The 14303-nt window shown below is 37.7% G+C and overlaps 1 protein-coding gene across 2 annotated transcripts in view; it reads right to left on the bottom strand.

Moving 5' to 3' along the window:
* Positions 1-28: 28 nt before the first annotated feature.
* Positions 29-14303, bottom strand: part of LOC126781812 (ankyrin repeat and BTB/POZ domain-containing protein 2) — a 56105-nt gene continuing 41830 nt past the window's right edge. Inside the window, exons 3-24 of one of the 2 annotated variants that reach the window (XM_050506865.1) lie at positions 11670-11857; positions 9167-9322; positions 8617-8761; positions 8221-8344; positions 7796-7927; positions 7410-7536; positions 7031-7176; positions 6623-6810; positions 6197-6325; positions 5807-5988; positions 5388-5626; positions 4990-5215; positions 4739-4883; positions 4405-4538; positions 3994-4121; positions 3656-3870; positions 3268-3395; positions 3075-3161; positions 2754-2911; positions 2324-2483; positions 1596-1778; positions 29-1338 (exon numbers count right to left, since the gene is read on the bottom strand). In XM_050506865.1, coding sequence (XP_050362822.1) covers positions 1141-1338; positions 1596-1778; positions 2324-2483; positions 2754-2911; positions 3075-3161; positions 3268-3395; positions 3656-3870; positions 3994-4121; positions 4405-4538; positions 4739-4883; positions 4990-5215; positions 5388-5626; positions 5807-5988; positions 6197-6325; positions 6623-6810; positions 7031-7176; positions 7410-7536; positions 7796-7927; positions 8221-8344; positions 8617-8761; positions 9167-9322; positions 11670-11857 — 3518 coding nt within the window. In that variant the 3' untranslated portion in view covers positions 29-1140. The remainder of the gene's footprint in view (positions 1339-1595; positions 1779-2323; positions 2484-2753; positions 2912-3074; positions 3162-3267; positions 3396-3655; positions 3871-3993; positions 4122-4404; positions 4539-4738; positions 4884-4989; positions 5216-5387; positions 5627-5806; positions 5989-6196; positions 6326-6622; positions 6811-7030; positions 7177-7409; positions 7537-7795; positions 7928-8220; positions 8345-8616; positions 8762-9166; positions 9323-11669; positions 11858-14303) is intronic. The other variant, XM_050506866.1, reaches the window with a different exon arrangement.

Genomic DNA, 14303 nt, shown 5'->3' with positions numbered 1-14303 from the left:
TAAAAATCGAATTGAAAATACAAAATTTATTTCAACAATAATTACACAGTTATAATATAATACTTTTCAAAAATACAGTTTACAATTATTTGACGACTTAAGAGAATAATAATATAAGCACTTTATGCACAAAACTGAAGTCTATACTTTGTCCTTAATACTAAATATCTACATACAGATAATGCATTCCTAAAATATATTCATTTAAAAGTTCATATTTAGTTTCATTTAGCTACAAAATAATATTTTTACGAGAGAAGACATTATTATGTACATATTTGTAATAATTATTAATAATTAAGTATGTTTTACATTGTAATTAGCTTTATACAGAAAGATGTAAAATATTTTTTATTTTTATGTGTGTCTAATTCGTGTTTGATATTTTTCTAAAAGTACTTTTAAGTAGGTAGCTTTCTTTTACATATATATTTTACCCAACAACGGCGAAGGAAAGAAATTAATTCGTTTACTTCTATTGTTTAATTTCTGCATCATATGTACATCTTCATAATATAATATATAAATGGATGTTTGGTGTATATGTTTGAGAGTAGGTACGTCATCGCGGCTACCCTTGATCGGTAATGTTGTTTAACTCGTGAATTTAGAGACCATAGTCGCCTTAGGGATGTACCTTTCGTGCATCCACAACAATACCTATTACATAGTTGAGATTTAACTATGTTAACCTTGCGTACCTACATATTAACAAATTGGTAAATTATTTTTAAACAATTTGAAAACAATATGATTTTTTTTTAAATAAATATTATGACTACATACTTTTTGTTTTGTGGAAAAGCTTAATTTCCAATTTTTATCACTTTTGTACTTTTCTAATTTAAGTCATTTAATAGAAAGAAATATTCATAATATAAGGCACTTTTTAATTGTTACATAATTTTAGAAATTTAAAGTCTTAAAATATCAGTTACGATCAGACTTTCTAGTTCAACTCGGAGTAAATAAAAGTCCATAGGTTTTAAATACAATTTACATTTCGAGAGCCCAACTAACTGAAATCATGACAAGGTATTTCGATAGCCATCGGCCTTTTCATTCTTGAGAAAAGGGAAGGCTTGATTATAGGATCAAACTAGGATCATGAAAATAAGATCGTTAAGGCGACGACTACCGCTATCTACTTTTAGCCTGGCTTTTTCTGGATTCTATTCTTTTTTGCAATGTTGTCAGCAATGCACCCAAAACGTTGTGTCCTGGTAACCTTTTGCCAAAAAGCAATCGCTTAACAGAATCGTCATATGTTAGAAGAGCGACCATGTTTTGTAATAGAAATCCTTGGCAATATTCTAAAAGTTGTGTTGCTCCATAAACCTGAAAAAAAAACATGCATGAAATTATGATTACAATATGTATTATTCCTGTCTAATCCGCTGTTCTGCATTCAATCATCAAACTGAACCAGATTTCTGTGTTAAATTAATAATAATTAACATGATTATACATTCTGTTCTAAAAATATTTTTTCAATGTTTTACTTTATCCCAATTGTATTTATATGTGAGAATACAATTTAAAAAGTATATGCCCAATGTTATATTAAAAATGTACAATATTAAAAGAAATTAAACCTTTGCGTGTATGTAGACGGAGACAAGGTTATGCAGGTCTACAGTCTTGGCCGCGCGCGCCTCGCAGTGTCTCTGAAGCGGTAGCAGCTGGAAGAAGGAGGCCGCAGCCAATACTTCCAGCACGTCGCCCTCCGCTACATCAAGTCCCGAACAACCGCCCGAGTACAGGTACTTCATTACTTGCTGTGACAATGATTGTGAAGAAAGTAGATATAATTTTATTGATTCGAATTTACATCACCTTTGCTCCGAGTTAGGAATTGAATAATGAAAAGGTTTGTACCTAAATTGTTATGTTATTATAATAATTGTAATGTAAGTATATGATTTAAGATTGCTTATTTGTTACTAACCATAAGAATATGTTTTATAATAAAAACGGATGCTATAATTATACATTTAATATTATACGTTCATTATATATCATGAATGTTTTTTGTCGTCCAAGATTATAAATAGAATGAGAAGACAATTAAAAGAAAAGTGAAAACATAATACTATGAGAAAACAAAAAGGATATAGTAAAAAAAATAATTAATTATAAACAATGCTATAAATACGGACCTTCATGCAAATGTTAGATTAATTTATCTTGTTTACATTGGGTAAGATAAGCTTTGCCTCTTTTTTATTGTCAAAATATATAAAAATCCGTCATATTTACAAGTACAATAGTAAAATTATTAATTTTAAAATCAGTTTCTTAGGTACCTACAAAAAACTCATACCTCAAATATATGATATCGAATATCGTTGATCTGCACAAGCGGCGGCGCGCTGGCGGGCGGCGCGTCGGGCGGCGTGCGCGGCGGGGCCAGCATGGCGCGCAGCCGCGCCGACTCCGACACCAGCACTATCTTGTGTCCGTAGAATAAGCGGCCCTCCACCCTAAGATAATCACTCGTACGATTTTATCACCCGCTTATAAATAACAATATATTTTTTATTAATACTAGATGTTACGTATTTAACGTTTATTTCTAAATCGTGTCAAAATGTCCATGATTTTTTTTATTATTGTATAAATACTCCAACATGATAATATGTGTGTAGCAGTTATAGGGAATCAAGGACAGGTTTTTTTTTTATTTGAATCAATTAATATCGAAATAGAAATTAGGCGGTTCCGTTCTTTGAACGCATCTATTGTGTGTTTACCTGAATGTGACGTCAGCCAGCGAGGGGTTGTTGACGTACGAGGGATCGACGCGAGCTGGCGCGGGCGCGGTGGGTGGTGGCTCCAGAACGGCGGGTACGGGTTCCCAGCCATAGCACGCGCACAGAATATCTGCCAGCAGTAGTACTGTGCCTTCCTTCTAGTGATCCAATTAAGTGCCAATTAGTATACTAAGTCACTCGTTAAATCATTTATATAAATAATTTTATAAGGCTTCACAAACAAAATAAAATAAATATAAAAAATGTGTAAAAAGTTCTTAGTCAATGTAGCTTAAACAATAAGATTAAAACTATAAGTACCTTGCTATATCGTAAAATATTGAAAAGCAGAGGGAGACACTCGTAAATAAACTGTTTGCTGTAGTGACTGTCGTCTGACGGACACACCTGGAATTTAATATATTAATGGATAACAATTTTAGAATATGAATTAAATGTAATCTCCAAATATATTTTTATTTCTTATATCATAGTTGTGAATCTCCATCGTTACCTGTAAGAAGTCTTGTAATAACTGATCTATCACATGATCGAGAGATGCTTCTGCGGCGGCCGCTAGTGACAGGGTCCATGCGTGGAGAGACCAGGGAACTCCAAGCGCACGCAGCTCAAGTGTTATATCTATAATAAAATTAAAAATTATATATTCAAAGTTTGTTCAATAATATTATCCAGAAGTATATTTTGAAATATGATATAGAAAACAATACATTTTTTTTAATCTAATTAACAATGAAAGAAATACATTTAAAGTTATTACTATTAGGTGCAGAAACGACTGGTGCGGCTATGGGCTTGGTGGTAAATTGCACCGAAAGCAAACTGCATTCTGTCACCTAGTACTTAAATTGTAATTATTATGATCACCAAGTCCGTTGTACCTAAGTGATCAGTCTCAGCGGCGTAGTACATGGCGTCTTGCAGCGCCCTCTGCTGCTGTTTGGTGAAGGGCGGCGGCCGGCCGGCGACAGGTGGCGCGCCCTCCGCCAGCACCTCCTCCAGTGACAGCACAGCGCCGCCGCCCGCGCGCGTGCCGCCGCGCACCGCAGCGCGCAAGCTCGCGCGCCGCCCGTGAGTGCAGCACACCGCCACCGCGCTGCCAATCAAAACATCAGTACATTAATAGGTGTCGTATTATATTCAGCAAAGAATATAAATCGGCAACGATACTATCTTAACATACAAACTTAACATAAATATGTACAAAATGTTTACTGACCTGTAACAGCCATACTGCGCCGCAGCAGAATAGCACAGGCCATCATTGAGCTGCGTCGAGAGGAAGGGGTCAGCACCATGGGATAATAGCAACTGCACCAATTCTAAATTCCCGACGCCACACGCCATCTTGAAATAAATTAATTTAATCTAAGTTATACATGTATTAAAAGAATTGTTTTTGGGATTACATATTGGGGTTGTGATGAAAAACATTACGAACTTCAGTCAACATTTATCAAGGTATTTTTGAATAGTAAAACCAATAATTATTATAGATTTAGTATGTATAGATTATGTATTATATAGTATATGTATGTATACCTTCAATCACCTTAATTTTTTTTTCATATAAAAATATTGATATTAAAAATTGTATTTAAATATTCCTGTTTAAATATATAATATATACCTGTAGAGGTGTGAGCGTACACACGTCGTCGCCTCGTGCGGGGGCGCCGTCCACACGCGCACCCGCCGCCAACAAACGACGCGCCACTTCTACCGCGCCAGCACCGCTGCATGCGTATACCAAGGCGGTCCATCCTAATGACACGCAGAACGTAACAACTTTACGATTTTTGTCTATACATAGCGAGTGGAAATTATGAAATTGAAAATGATCTCAATATATATTTTTTAAATACATATTATTGATTCAAAAATTTGTAAAATAAAAAAGGACCCAATAAATAATCCAGATTACATAAAGTAAACAATAAATTTAAAATTGGAAAGTGAAGTACCGGCGGTGGGGGGCGTGTATCCAGGACTGGGAGCGGAGGCCGAGTGCGATGTGAGTGCGGGAGTGCGAGGTGACAACAGTGCGCAGTGCTGAGCTGCTGCACCTGCTGTCTCAATGTTGGGATCCGCACCCGCTTCTAGCAGCATCTATTGATAAATTCATCTCAGATATACCAACACGATTAAACGTGAGTGCTAGTGCAACGTTTTTGTGTTTTATTATAAGAAATTTAAAGTTATTAAAAACACTTACGGCAACGACTTGCTCATCACCGGCCAGTGAGGCTTTCATGAGTGCGGTGAGGCCCGACGCATCTGTGGCATCGATGCCCGCCGGCGGCAGTAAAGCTCGTACCCCGCCCACCAGCTCAGGTCGACCGCTTAATAATGCTCGTTGAGCCAGACCTAATGCCGCCCGACTCAATTCGTCCGGTGTCCGTTGACAACGTGACCACGCCGGTTCTATCGCCTCTTCTAGACTATCGAAGACATATTTTTATAAATGAATTGTATTAAGTGATAAATCTTCTACTACTGTTAATAGGAAATTAATTTAATTTTAATTTTTTTCTTTATTTATAATATATTTATGCCAATCATGCTCTCCACCTCACGATCGCACTATATTATAGTATAATAAAAGCAACTCACGTGACTGGCCGCGGCGGACAGTCAGCATGCGGCAGCAGCAGCCTTGCTGCTTGCAGCACGTCATCAGCGTCAGGCACGGCGGGGGGCGGGCGCAGCGTGGCGTGTGCCCGCGCCACACGCACCCACTCACCCAGCGGGGGCAATGCGCCCGCGCCGCGTTCGCCCCACAGCCCCGCTCCACCTGCGCCCGCACAACCCGCACCAGACGCGCCCGATGCGCCGCTGGATGTATGTTCCAACTGTTAAAAGATTACAAGCAACCGAGTCGTAAAATATTAAATAAGTACGAATAAAATCGACGGCTACGTATACTCTAGAAGGTCGCGGGCGGCTCTAATCGCCATGTACCAAACTAAAGAGGGAGCTTATGACTTATACGTATGTAAGTTCATTATTTTACAGTAGTCTCTTATTATTACCTGTGAACATCGCATAAAGTAGTATAAAGCTTGCTCTGCACCGGGGGACAGGGGCGGGTGTCGGGGATGCACCTGCCGCAGCACTGCTCGCAGTTCCGCTGCTGATCCCGCACACGTCGTCAGCAGCACTGATGTACCCGAGCCGCCGCTGTTGTTAGAGCCGGCCGATGCACCTGACCCACCTGCAATGCTTCTATTTGTAAGATAGTATACACAAAAAAAAATACGGTTTCAAAAATTTAGTTAAGAAAAAACATAAAACTCTCTATTTATTTATAAACATATTAATAATTACATATTTGCAATACTTGTTTCTGTCCATTGAAATTTTGGAAAAATATGAATTATATACTTGAGTACGCAGATGGTATGAAAAAATGTCCTACTAACCAGAACCATTAGTGGTTATTCCAGAATCGTGGCTCAAACCTAACTGTCTGTGTTCTGGTCGTGGTGCCCCAGAGGATGAACCAGAACCTAGTGAACTCATGGACTCCCATCTTGAGAGGGATAACGCTCCTGGAATATTACAATTATTAGTAACTAATGTTTATACCCTTAGTAAGTAATAAACATCCGGTGCTATGTAAGGATTCAAAGATGAAATAATCCCCGATCTCTCGATAAAATGAATTATAGTCCAAGGTCATATTAATGTGTTCGTGACGATTGCACTTTATATGTTTGATCATAAATATAAGTTATCCATTTTGTTCCATCTATGTCAACATTAAAATTGATCAATATATGATGAATCAGTTCAGTGGTTTGATACTTAGAGTTGTATAAATGATGATGTTTAACAAGAGTAAATACCTGACGCAACTCTTCCTGCGTTCAAGTGGCTATAGGGTTGTAATAAGCCCCACAGATCCGCGCACGTGGCTACTGCGTGGTCGATGGTCGCTGGAGTTATGGGTAACGCGGCAGCACTGCTACCAGCGATTAACGCAATCTCCTCTAGAAGCGTTTCTACACCCGCACAAAGATAAATTGCCGCGTACCTGTCGATATTTTAAGATAAATTTCAGTAATTTTATATCTCTTTTCGAAAAGATCATTGCGTTCGGGTAGGGTTTGAAAAAACTTTAACTGTTAAACTTTTAATCAAAATGATTGCGATACATAATAGAAGATATTTGCTACTGATAAAAAACGAATGTTTCGTTAATCTCTGCTAAGCTAATACTGTACTGTACTCTGTGAAAGAAGTCATTTACTGACTCGTGCACGAAGGAAGCGACGCGTACATCCAGCATCCATCGCTGGAAGCGACCGGGCGCGAGACACGTGCGCGCGCGCGCAGCTGAGCCAAGCCGTCGTGCAGCGCTGCCAGAAGTTGCGTACATCGTGGCTGCGCGCTGACAGCCCTACGAAGAAACACACGGTTATTATTATTAATATAATATGTATTTAATTTCAACTCAAAACCAAGTTATAAATTATTTTCAAGAAAGAATACCTTCGTTCATGTCTTGGGTCACCGAATACTAACCTTGTAACCTAACCTAAACTACTAATGTGTATCTTTCTGCCTATAATATATGTTTTATATTTTTGACATTTATTTTTTCTATGAATTAAATGTTAATGATAATGTTACCTTGATGCAAGCGTCAGCAAGCGGAGTGCTGAGTACAATCCGGAAAGCGCCGGCCACCTCGTGCTTGGAACAGAAGCCAAAGTTCTGCGACAGACGCTGAGCCTCCCGCGCGATCCGGACTAACGCTCTGTGAAGCATTTATTCACAAATTACCGCAAAAAGCTTAAAAAAAACATCTTTAGTAAAATACTATATGGCAGTTTCATCTAAAACAAGTCGAGAATCGTCAGCTGTGCGATTTCACCATAAGTAATTTATTCTGTGTTTGCCTTTTTGTACTCTGTCGAGAGCTGATACTGTTTTTTGACAAATTAAGTTTCGCTGTGATTATTATGATGAAATGCTCTTCTTGACTGCCGCTTAGGTAAATTAAAATAATATCGAACCTTTGTAATAAGTAAGCAAGGCGCGGTGGCGCGTCGGGCGCCATCCTTGCGGTGAGCTCCCGACAGCGGCCCGTCTGCAGCGCCCGGCTGACCTCGCCCGCCGTCCATGGCACGCATCGGAGCTCTACTAGCCTGTGGATTTATTTTGTAACACAATCTTAATTAGTAGCCAAAAAATAGTAAAAATCTTTTTTTTTATATACACGTTTAATCTTATAATAAATTTAGCTACGGGAGTCATTTTAAAAGGAAATAAATCAACTGCATAGAATATTTTACAATACTGGTGACCATTTACCATTCAGGTCGCTAATTTGCCAGTCTTTCTACAGTATAAATAAATAAATAAAAATCGTAATAGTAAAATGAATAGTGTTAATGTAAAAGTGAGTTGTTTAAAAAATATGTATCCTAAACCTTCGTACCTATTATGTGAGTCCACCCACACGAACTCATCTGCACTAGTGACGTTTGTGCACACTGTATCGAGAGAGGGCTGACGTACCAGTGGCGCACGTCTTCGTCGAGCGTCGCCAACACTGCCACCATCTGCATAATTTTATATGTTTATTATAGTAATTAAAATAATTTAAAAAAGTAACAGTAACACGATCTTTATAAAATCTTTAATAGATATAAGTTCTCTACCCAACTACACGTTTTCGGAACGACCATTATGATAATATATTATAAAAATAATAATTGATTGTTGTTATTAGTTTTAAAATTGTACCGAATATCCTTATTTTAAAACTTAATTACTAAACCTAAAAGTAAATACATTTGTTATTGGATAATTAATATATCTAAGAAGTTGTAACCTTGGGCTCCATTATTACTGCCGCCGCCAGCACTGGAAGCCCCACTTGTCGCCGTGCTACTGCTGTCACGGGACCGAAGTGTCAGCTGTTTGATCGCTGACCTAATGTCCTCCAGGCCGCCCCCACCCGGCCAAGGTGACTGTAACTAAGAAACCATAATATAAATAATATTGAGTGAGTAAAAGTCATATTTACTATAATATATCTTGTTTATATATTTACTTATTGAAAATAAAAACTTTACTTTTTGTACGTTTAATTTTTTGTTTAAACATTATGTAGAAATTACTATAAAGCGATGGAATAAGTGCCAAACCTTGTAGCGAGAGAAGGAATTTAAGCAGAAGTGGGATATTTTCTTTTTATTAAAATTCTACAGGGGCAATTATAATTTGTAAATATAATGGAAATTGCAATTTAGCTGGCAAATAATTTTGTCAAATTTTGGTGTGCATAATATATTTTAATTTTTTGTCATTTGTAAATATTGTGTCACAGCATACCCTAGTAGTTACTTGTTATGATGTTTGCTTTAGTTTTAAATGTCTACCTTATTATGTGGTCGATGCTTTGTCCTTGCGTGCGGCGGTTGTCTTGATCTGCGCGGCTCGTCTCGGCCGGCTTCTCCGCCACCGCTGTCCGACATGGATGCGTGCCCTGACGATCTGTTCTCATCCGAACTACTATTGCATTCACGCACACCATTCTGAAATGAAAATAATTTTGTAATGTATTAATATTTCGAATCGATCGATACGGAAGCTTGCGTCTGTACTTTATAAAATCGCAAGTTGAAATCCGTGCAAGCAGCACTGTATTTTCATCAGCTTATTCTTGTTTACAATTATTTCTCTCATGATTACTGGTGAAGGAAATAAATGAGAAGAAACTTGTATGTGTCGAATGAAGTTTTCAGATCTATACTGTTCAACATGTACTGCAGCACCGAAAAGGAGACCTAGCATTTGGACATTTTCAGGTTACTTTTCTGGTCATATTACTTTTACACTTCAGTATGTTTTTAATTTGAATCTTTGTCGGATAATGTATGTACATTTAACTAAGACATCGTGTGCATTGAAGTAATACATGCACTTAACGAGAGTATTGAGTCATCAGATCGAGCTAAAAAATCTTATGAAATGAGCTATCGTGACGGCGCGCGTCGCAGATGCCCGAGCTGCCATTGTCAACGGCGCTTTCGTTTTCGATCTCGTAACTTCCCACCCATTACGCTTTTCCCTATCAAAAGACCGTGGGATTTCGTTAAATACAATGCTTATTTATTTTTTAGATAACACTTTCGCTGTATACGCTTGGGTAATTTGTGTAATCAGTGCGTTCATGTCTAATTAATGAGATGCGAAAAATTATGAATGATGGATAAAAAAAATCGTCAATCTCATCCTGTTATGTAAATACCTTTTTGCTAAAAGTCTAAACGCAAATAAGTGCGTTTTTGTTTTGTTATTGAAAAGTAGATTATAATTGTGTCAAACTCAATCACAAGGACGTGTATCGAGAACTAATTGTCTTGGCTAGTTTACACCGTGACCGACAATTTTAATGTATTTCTTTTCATGCAATTGAATGTAATACTATTCGAATCCCGTAATATTAATATCGTAGTGGCGTGCGCGGGCGCATTAAACTCCAATTTTATCCAATCGTTACGAATTGACAGATAGAGATAATGTACTCACAACGAAATACCGTAAAGCTGTTGTGATTTAAAACGTGAGGTTGTATTTAAATAGTTCTTCTTAACATCAATCTTGATACGGTTTTACTTTTAATCGACATTTACTAATTTACACAGATAGCATAATACAAATATTAAAATATTTAATTTAAAAATAATCCTTCCCTATCTAAATATTAATCCATACCTATTAGTGCTAGCATTCTTACTAATATTATAAATGTTCGCATCGTGTGGTTATGTTTGTTTGTTAAGCTTTTACGTCTTAACTACTCAATCGATCATAATGAAATTTTGCATACACGTTTTCAGGGGTACACAAAAGACATACCTCACATCTCCGAGGCTGAAGACGCGGGCGGAAATTAGTTTAACCTAAACTAAAGAAACTTTAATTAGAATTTAGTAAGAATTTTAGAAATTTGAATAAAAAGATTTCATTAAACAGTTTAATTTTGTAACGAGTTTTAAGTTACAATGAGTAAAACCTTTTCTAGCGAAAATATTTGATTTGTATCATTTTCGCCAAAAGTATGTGTTAAATTTTATTTTAATCAGTTTGTTCCATTTGGTTTAAAATTCAGTTAATATTTTATTTAATTTTTTTAACTATAAATATTTGACCCACACATAATAGCAAAAATATTAAAAAAAACTGATAATTTTTAGGTTTTAAATTATAAAAAATATAATACATAAATATAAGATAGATGTACAAAAACTAAAATAGATTCGCTATAATATTACTGTGCTGAGAAGGAAGAGAAAAGCGTTGGTCGGATCGCTGGAAACCGCTATAAATTGTGTTGCTTGGTCAATAACAGTTACATCTGTCTTCGAGGTGGATTTATCGCCTCTAAACACCATAACTCTAGTAATATCAAAGATCTATCGAAAATTGTTTTATACAGTTTCAATCGATAACAAGAAAAAGGCAAAAAAGAATTAATAAGATATACATATTCATTTAGGATAAAAACACCAGAGATAAAAGGGATTTCTTTACGTAGCATTGAAAATATATAATAAAAATATATATATTTTGTTTCAATCTACACTGATTGATTCTTATAGTTTAACATGATAATAAAATTCTTTTACCATGTTGTTCTAGATATCCACTGTAGTATTATATAGTTTCTTCTCATCATCAACACTTGAAAATTTGAAACCGATTGATCTTACATATGATCTCTTTTACACGATACATTAACAGAACAATTTGCGCTCAAAGAAAGCGTAAATACACCCCAGAAAAATAAATTAAATTCTTGGTATCATAGATCGTATTATGTAGAGACTTGGAAGTTGGCGATGCAAATTATTTACAACATTTGATAATGTATGTCACCTGCACTGGCGCGGTCTCCACAGGCCGATGGTCATGCTTGGTTCGTCTTTCCAGTGCATAGCTGCTCTGTACTGGAGCACTACGCACTGGGGAACTGGCTACAGTGATTTGAGAAACAGCGCTCACTGGCTTCAGTTGTGCAGCGGTTGGTGCCTCTGGAGACGTAGGGGGCTGATCTTCCACATTTGCTAGAAGATAAATGAAGACAAAGAATTATATAAAATTATTGTTGTGTATATAAGTGTGTGATATTTTATGCAAAACACGAAATCAATAAGAAAATGTATTTTATTCTGGCAACTCGGCACGACGTTGAAATGTTATATCCTAGGTCAGTCTTCTTTATATTATAGGAAATGAAAATGTTACGAGTGAACAGTCATAAATTCAGTTTCAATCCGCTAATAATAAGTTTAAATTTAATTTAACAATTCCATTAGGTAGTTATCATAGGTATGGAATTTCCGCGTTCTTTACCTCGGAGACACGATAAACTTTTAATGAGTAACAGTTACCGGCTGAAGGCGCATGTAAAATAACGGGTGGAATTAAATATACTCCATCAAACAACGTGTTCGCTAGAAACTTGGGACCTTTATCTTTGTTCGAATGTTTTATTTAAATAGGTGATATAAATAAACAACTTATAACGTTTTGTAAAACGTTATTTGCTTGAAATTTATATTATTCAAGTGCCTCGTTGGTTTAGTCGATATAAGGCAGCAGATCAGGAGGATTGAACCAAGGACGTCAGGCCAATAACAAGTTAATATGTTTTTCTATCGAAGAATCTCAGTTGCAGTCTGTAAATTTGATATATATTCACTCTTGTGCCTCGGACAGCACATCATGTCGTTGGTTCTGCGTCTGAATTTTTCCTGTATTGTCGGATTGCCGTCCCATCAGGTGTGAGAGTGACGTACACAGTTGTGCACTATAATATGTCTTGCGTGTCGATATAAACGATATGGAATGGCTAATCCGTTACAACCGGAAAGAGTTATGCCACATCTTTGGGCATATATATAACAGGCAAGGGTGTTATAAAGTTATTGACAATCAATAACTTTTTACCGTCCCAAGCCTGGATATTAATCTAGGACCACAGCATCTGCAACCTTAAAATTAACCGCTAAATCAGCAAGGTAGTTGAATATAAATATCATATTTGAAGTGATATCATATGGCCTAGGTAATAAATTTGTAAGCCGACAGTTGTAAAGTCCAGCTACGAGTTGACCAACATCAATAAATACTTCAATAATGATCAAAGCCGCCGCTATCTTGTCTCATCTATTTTAATGCGAGTAAAGACGTATTGATTAGCTAACACAGGGCTGGTCTAGACACGAATTATTCGAAAAGAAAACAGTAAAATTTAAGACTTTATTGAAATCTTGATTCAAAGAAAAGACTTGCAAAACAAATAAATATTTTATTTCAATTAAATAGAGACATATATTCTGAACATGACCTTGGTCTTGTCCAAGTTCATGCCGAGACCGACACACCGGGAAGACTCGCCTAGGCTACGCAGCATTTCGGTGAGTTGTTCCAGCGACTCTGCTATGATGACGATATCGTCGGCAAATCGAAGGTGTGAGATGTACTCGCCGTTTACATTGACTCCATACCTAGTCCAATCCAGCGTTTTGAAAACGTCTTCCAACGCGTTGGTGAATAGTTTCGGGGATATTACATCCCCCTGTCTCACCCCTCTGCGCAATTGGATCGCCTTCGTCTTACAGTCCTGGATGTGGACAGTCATTGTAGCGGCGTTGTACAGACATCTCAGTACCTCGATATATCTCCAATCGATATGACATCTCTGCAATGAGTCGAGCACTGCCCAGGTTTCGATGGAGTCGAAGGCTTTCTCGTAGTCCACAAATGCCATACACAGCGGCTGATTGTACTCTTCGGTCTTCTGCACAATCTGCCGAACAGTATGGATGTGGTCCACGGTGCTGTAGCCTGATCGAAAGCCGGCTTGCTCTGGGGGCTGGAACTCGTCAAGTCGTCTGGCGAGACGGTTCGTGACGACTCTTGAGAACAGCTTATACACGTGACTCAGGAGGGAGATTGGTCTGTAGTTTTTCAAGAGGGTTTTATCACCTTTCTTGAAAAACAGTACCACCTCACTCCCGCTCCACGTTTCCGGGGTCTTGCCATGTTGGATGACGGAATTAAAGAGGCTTGCTAGCTCTTTCAGGACCGGAGTCCCGCCTGCCTTAAGCAACTCTGTTGTGATTCCGTCATCTCCCGGAGATTTGTTGTTTTTAAGCTGTTCTAGAGCCGCCCTAATCTCTCCTTGGTCAACGACCGGGAGCTCCTCGGAGTAATGGCGCATAAGAGGGGCGCGCTGGTCATCAATACTGATTCCCATGGGTTTATCCGATCTTGAAGAGAACAACTGCCCATAAAACCTCTCTACTTCTCCGATAATCTCAGGCCTAGAGGTAACGACCCCACCATTTTCAGTTTTAAGTTTTGTCAGACGCGGCCTCCCAAACTTGCGAGCGAACACTTTCGATCCCCGATTTTGCTCAATCGCAGCCTTGATGGCACGGGTATTGGAGCGTCGGAGATCGCGTCGCGTCAGCGTTTTTATTGTTCGGTTTAAGGCCTTATCTG

This window comes from Nymphalis io, chromosome 4, assembly GCF_905147045.1.
Source record: "Nymphalis io chromosome 4, ilAglIoxx1.1, whole genome shotgun sequence".
Taxonomy (NCBI): Eukaryota; Metazoa; Arthropoda; class Insecta; order Lepidoptera; family Nymphalidae; genus Nymphalis; species Nymphalis io.
This window is presented reverse-complemented; position numbering and strand designations above follow the sequence as displayed.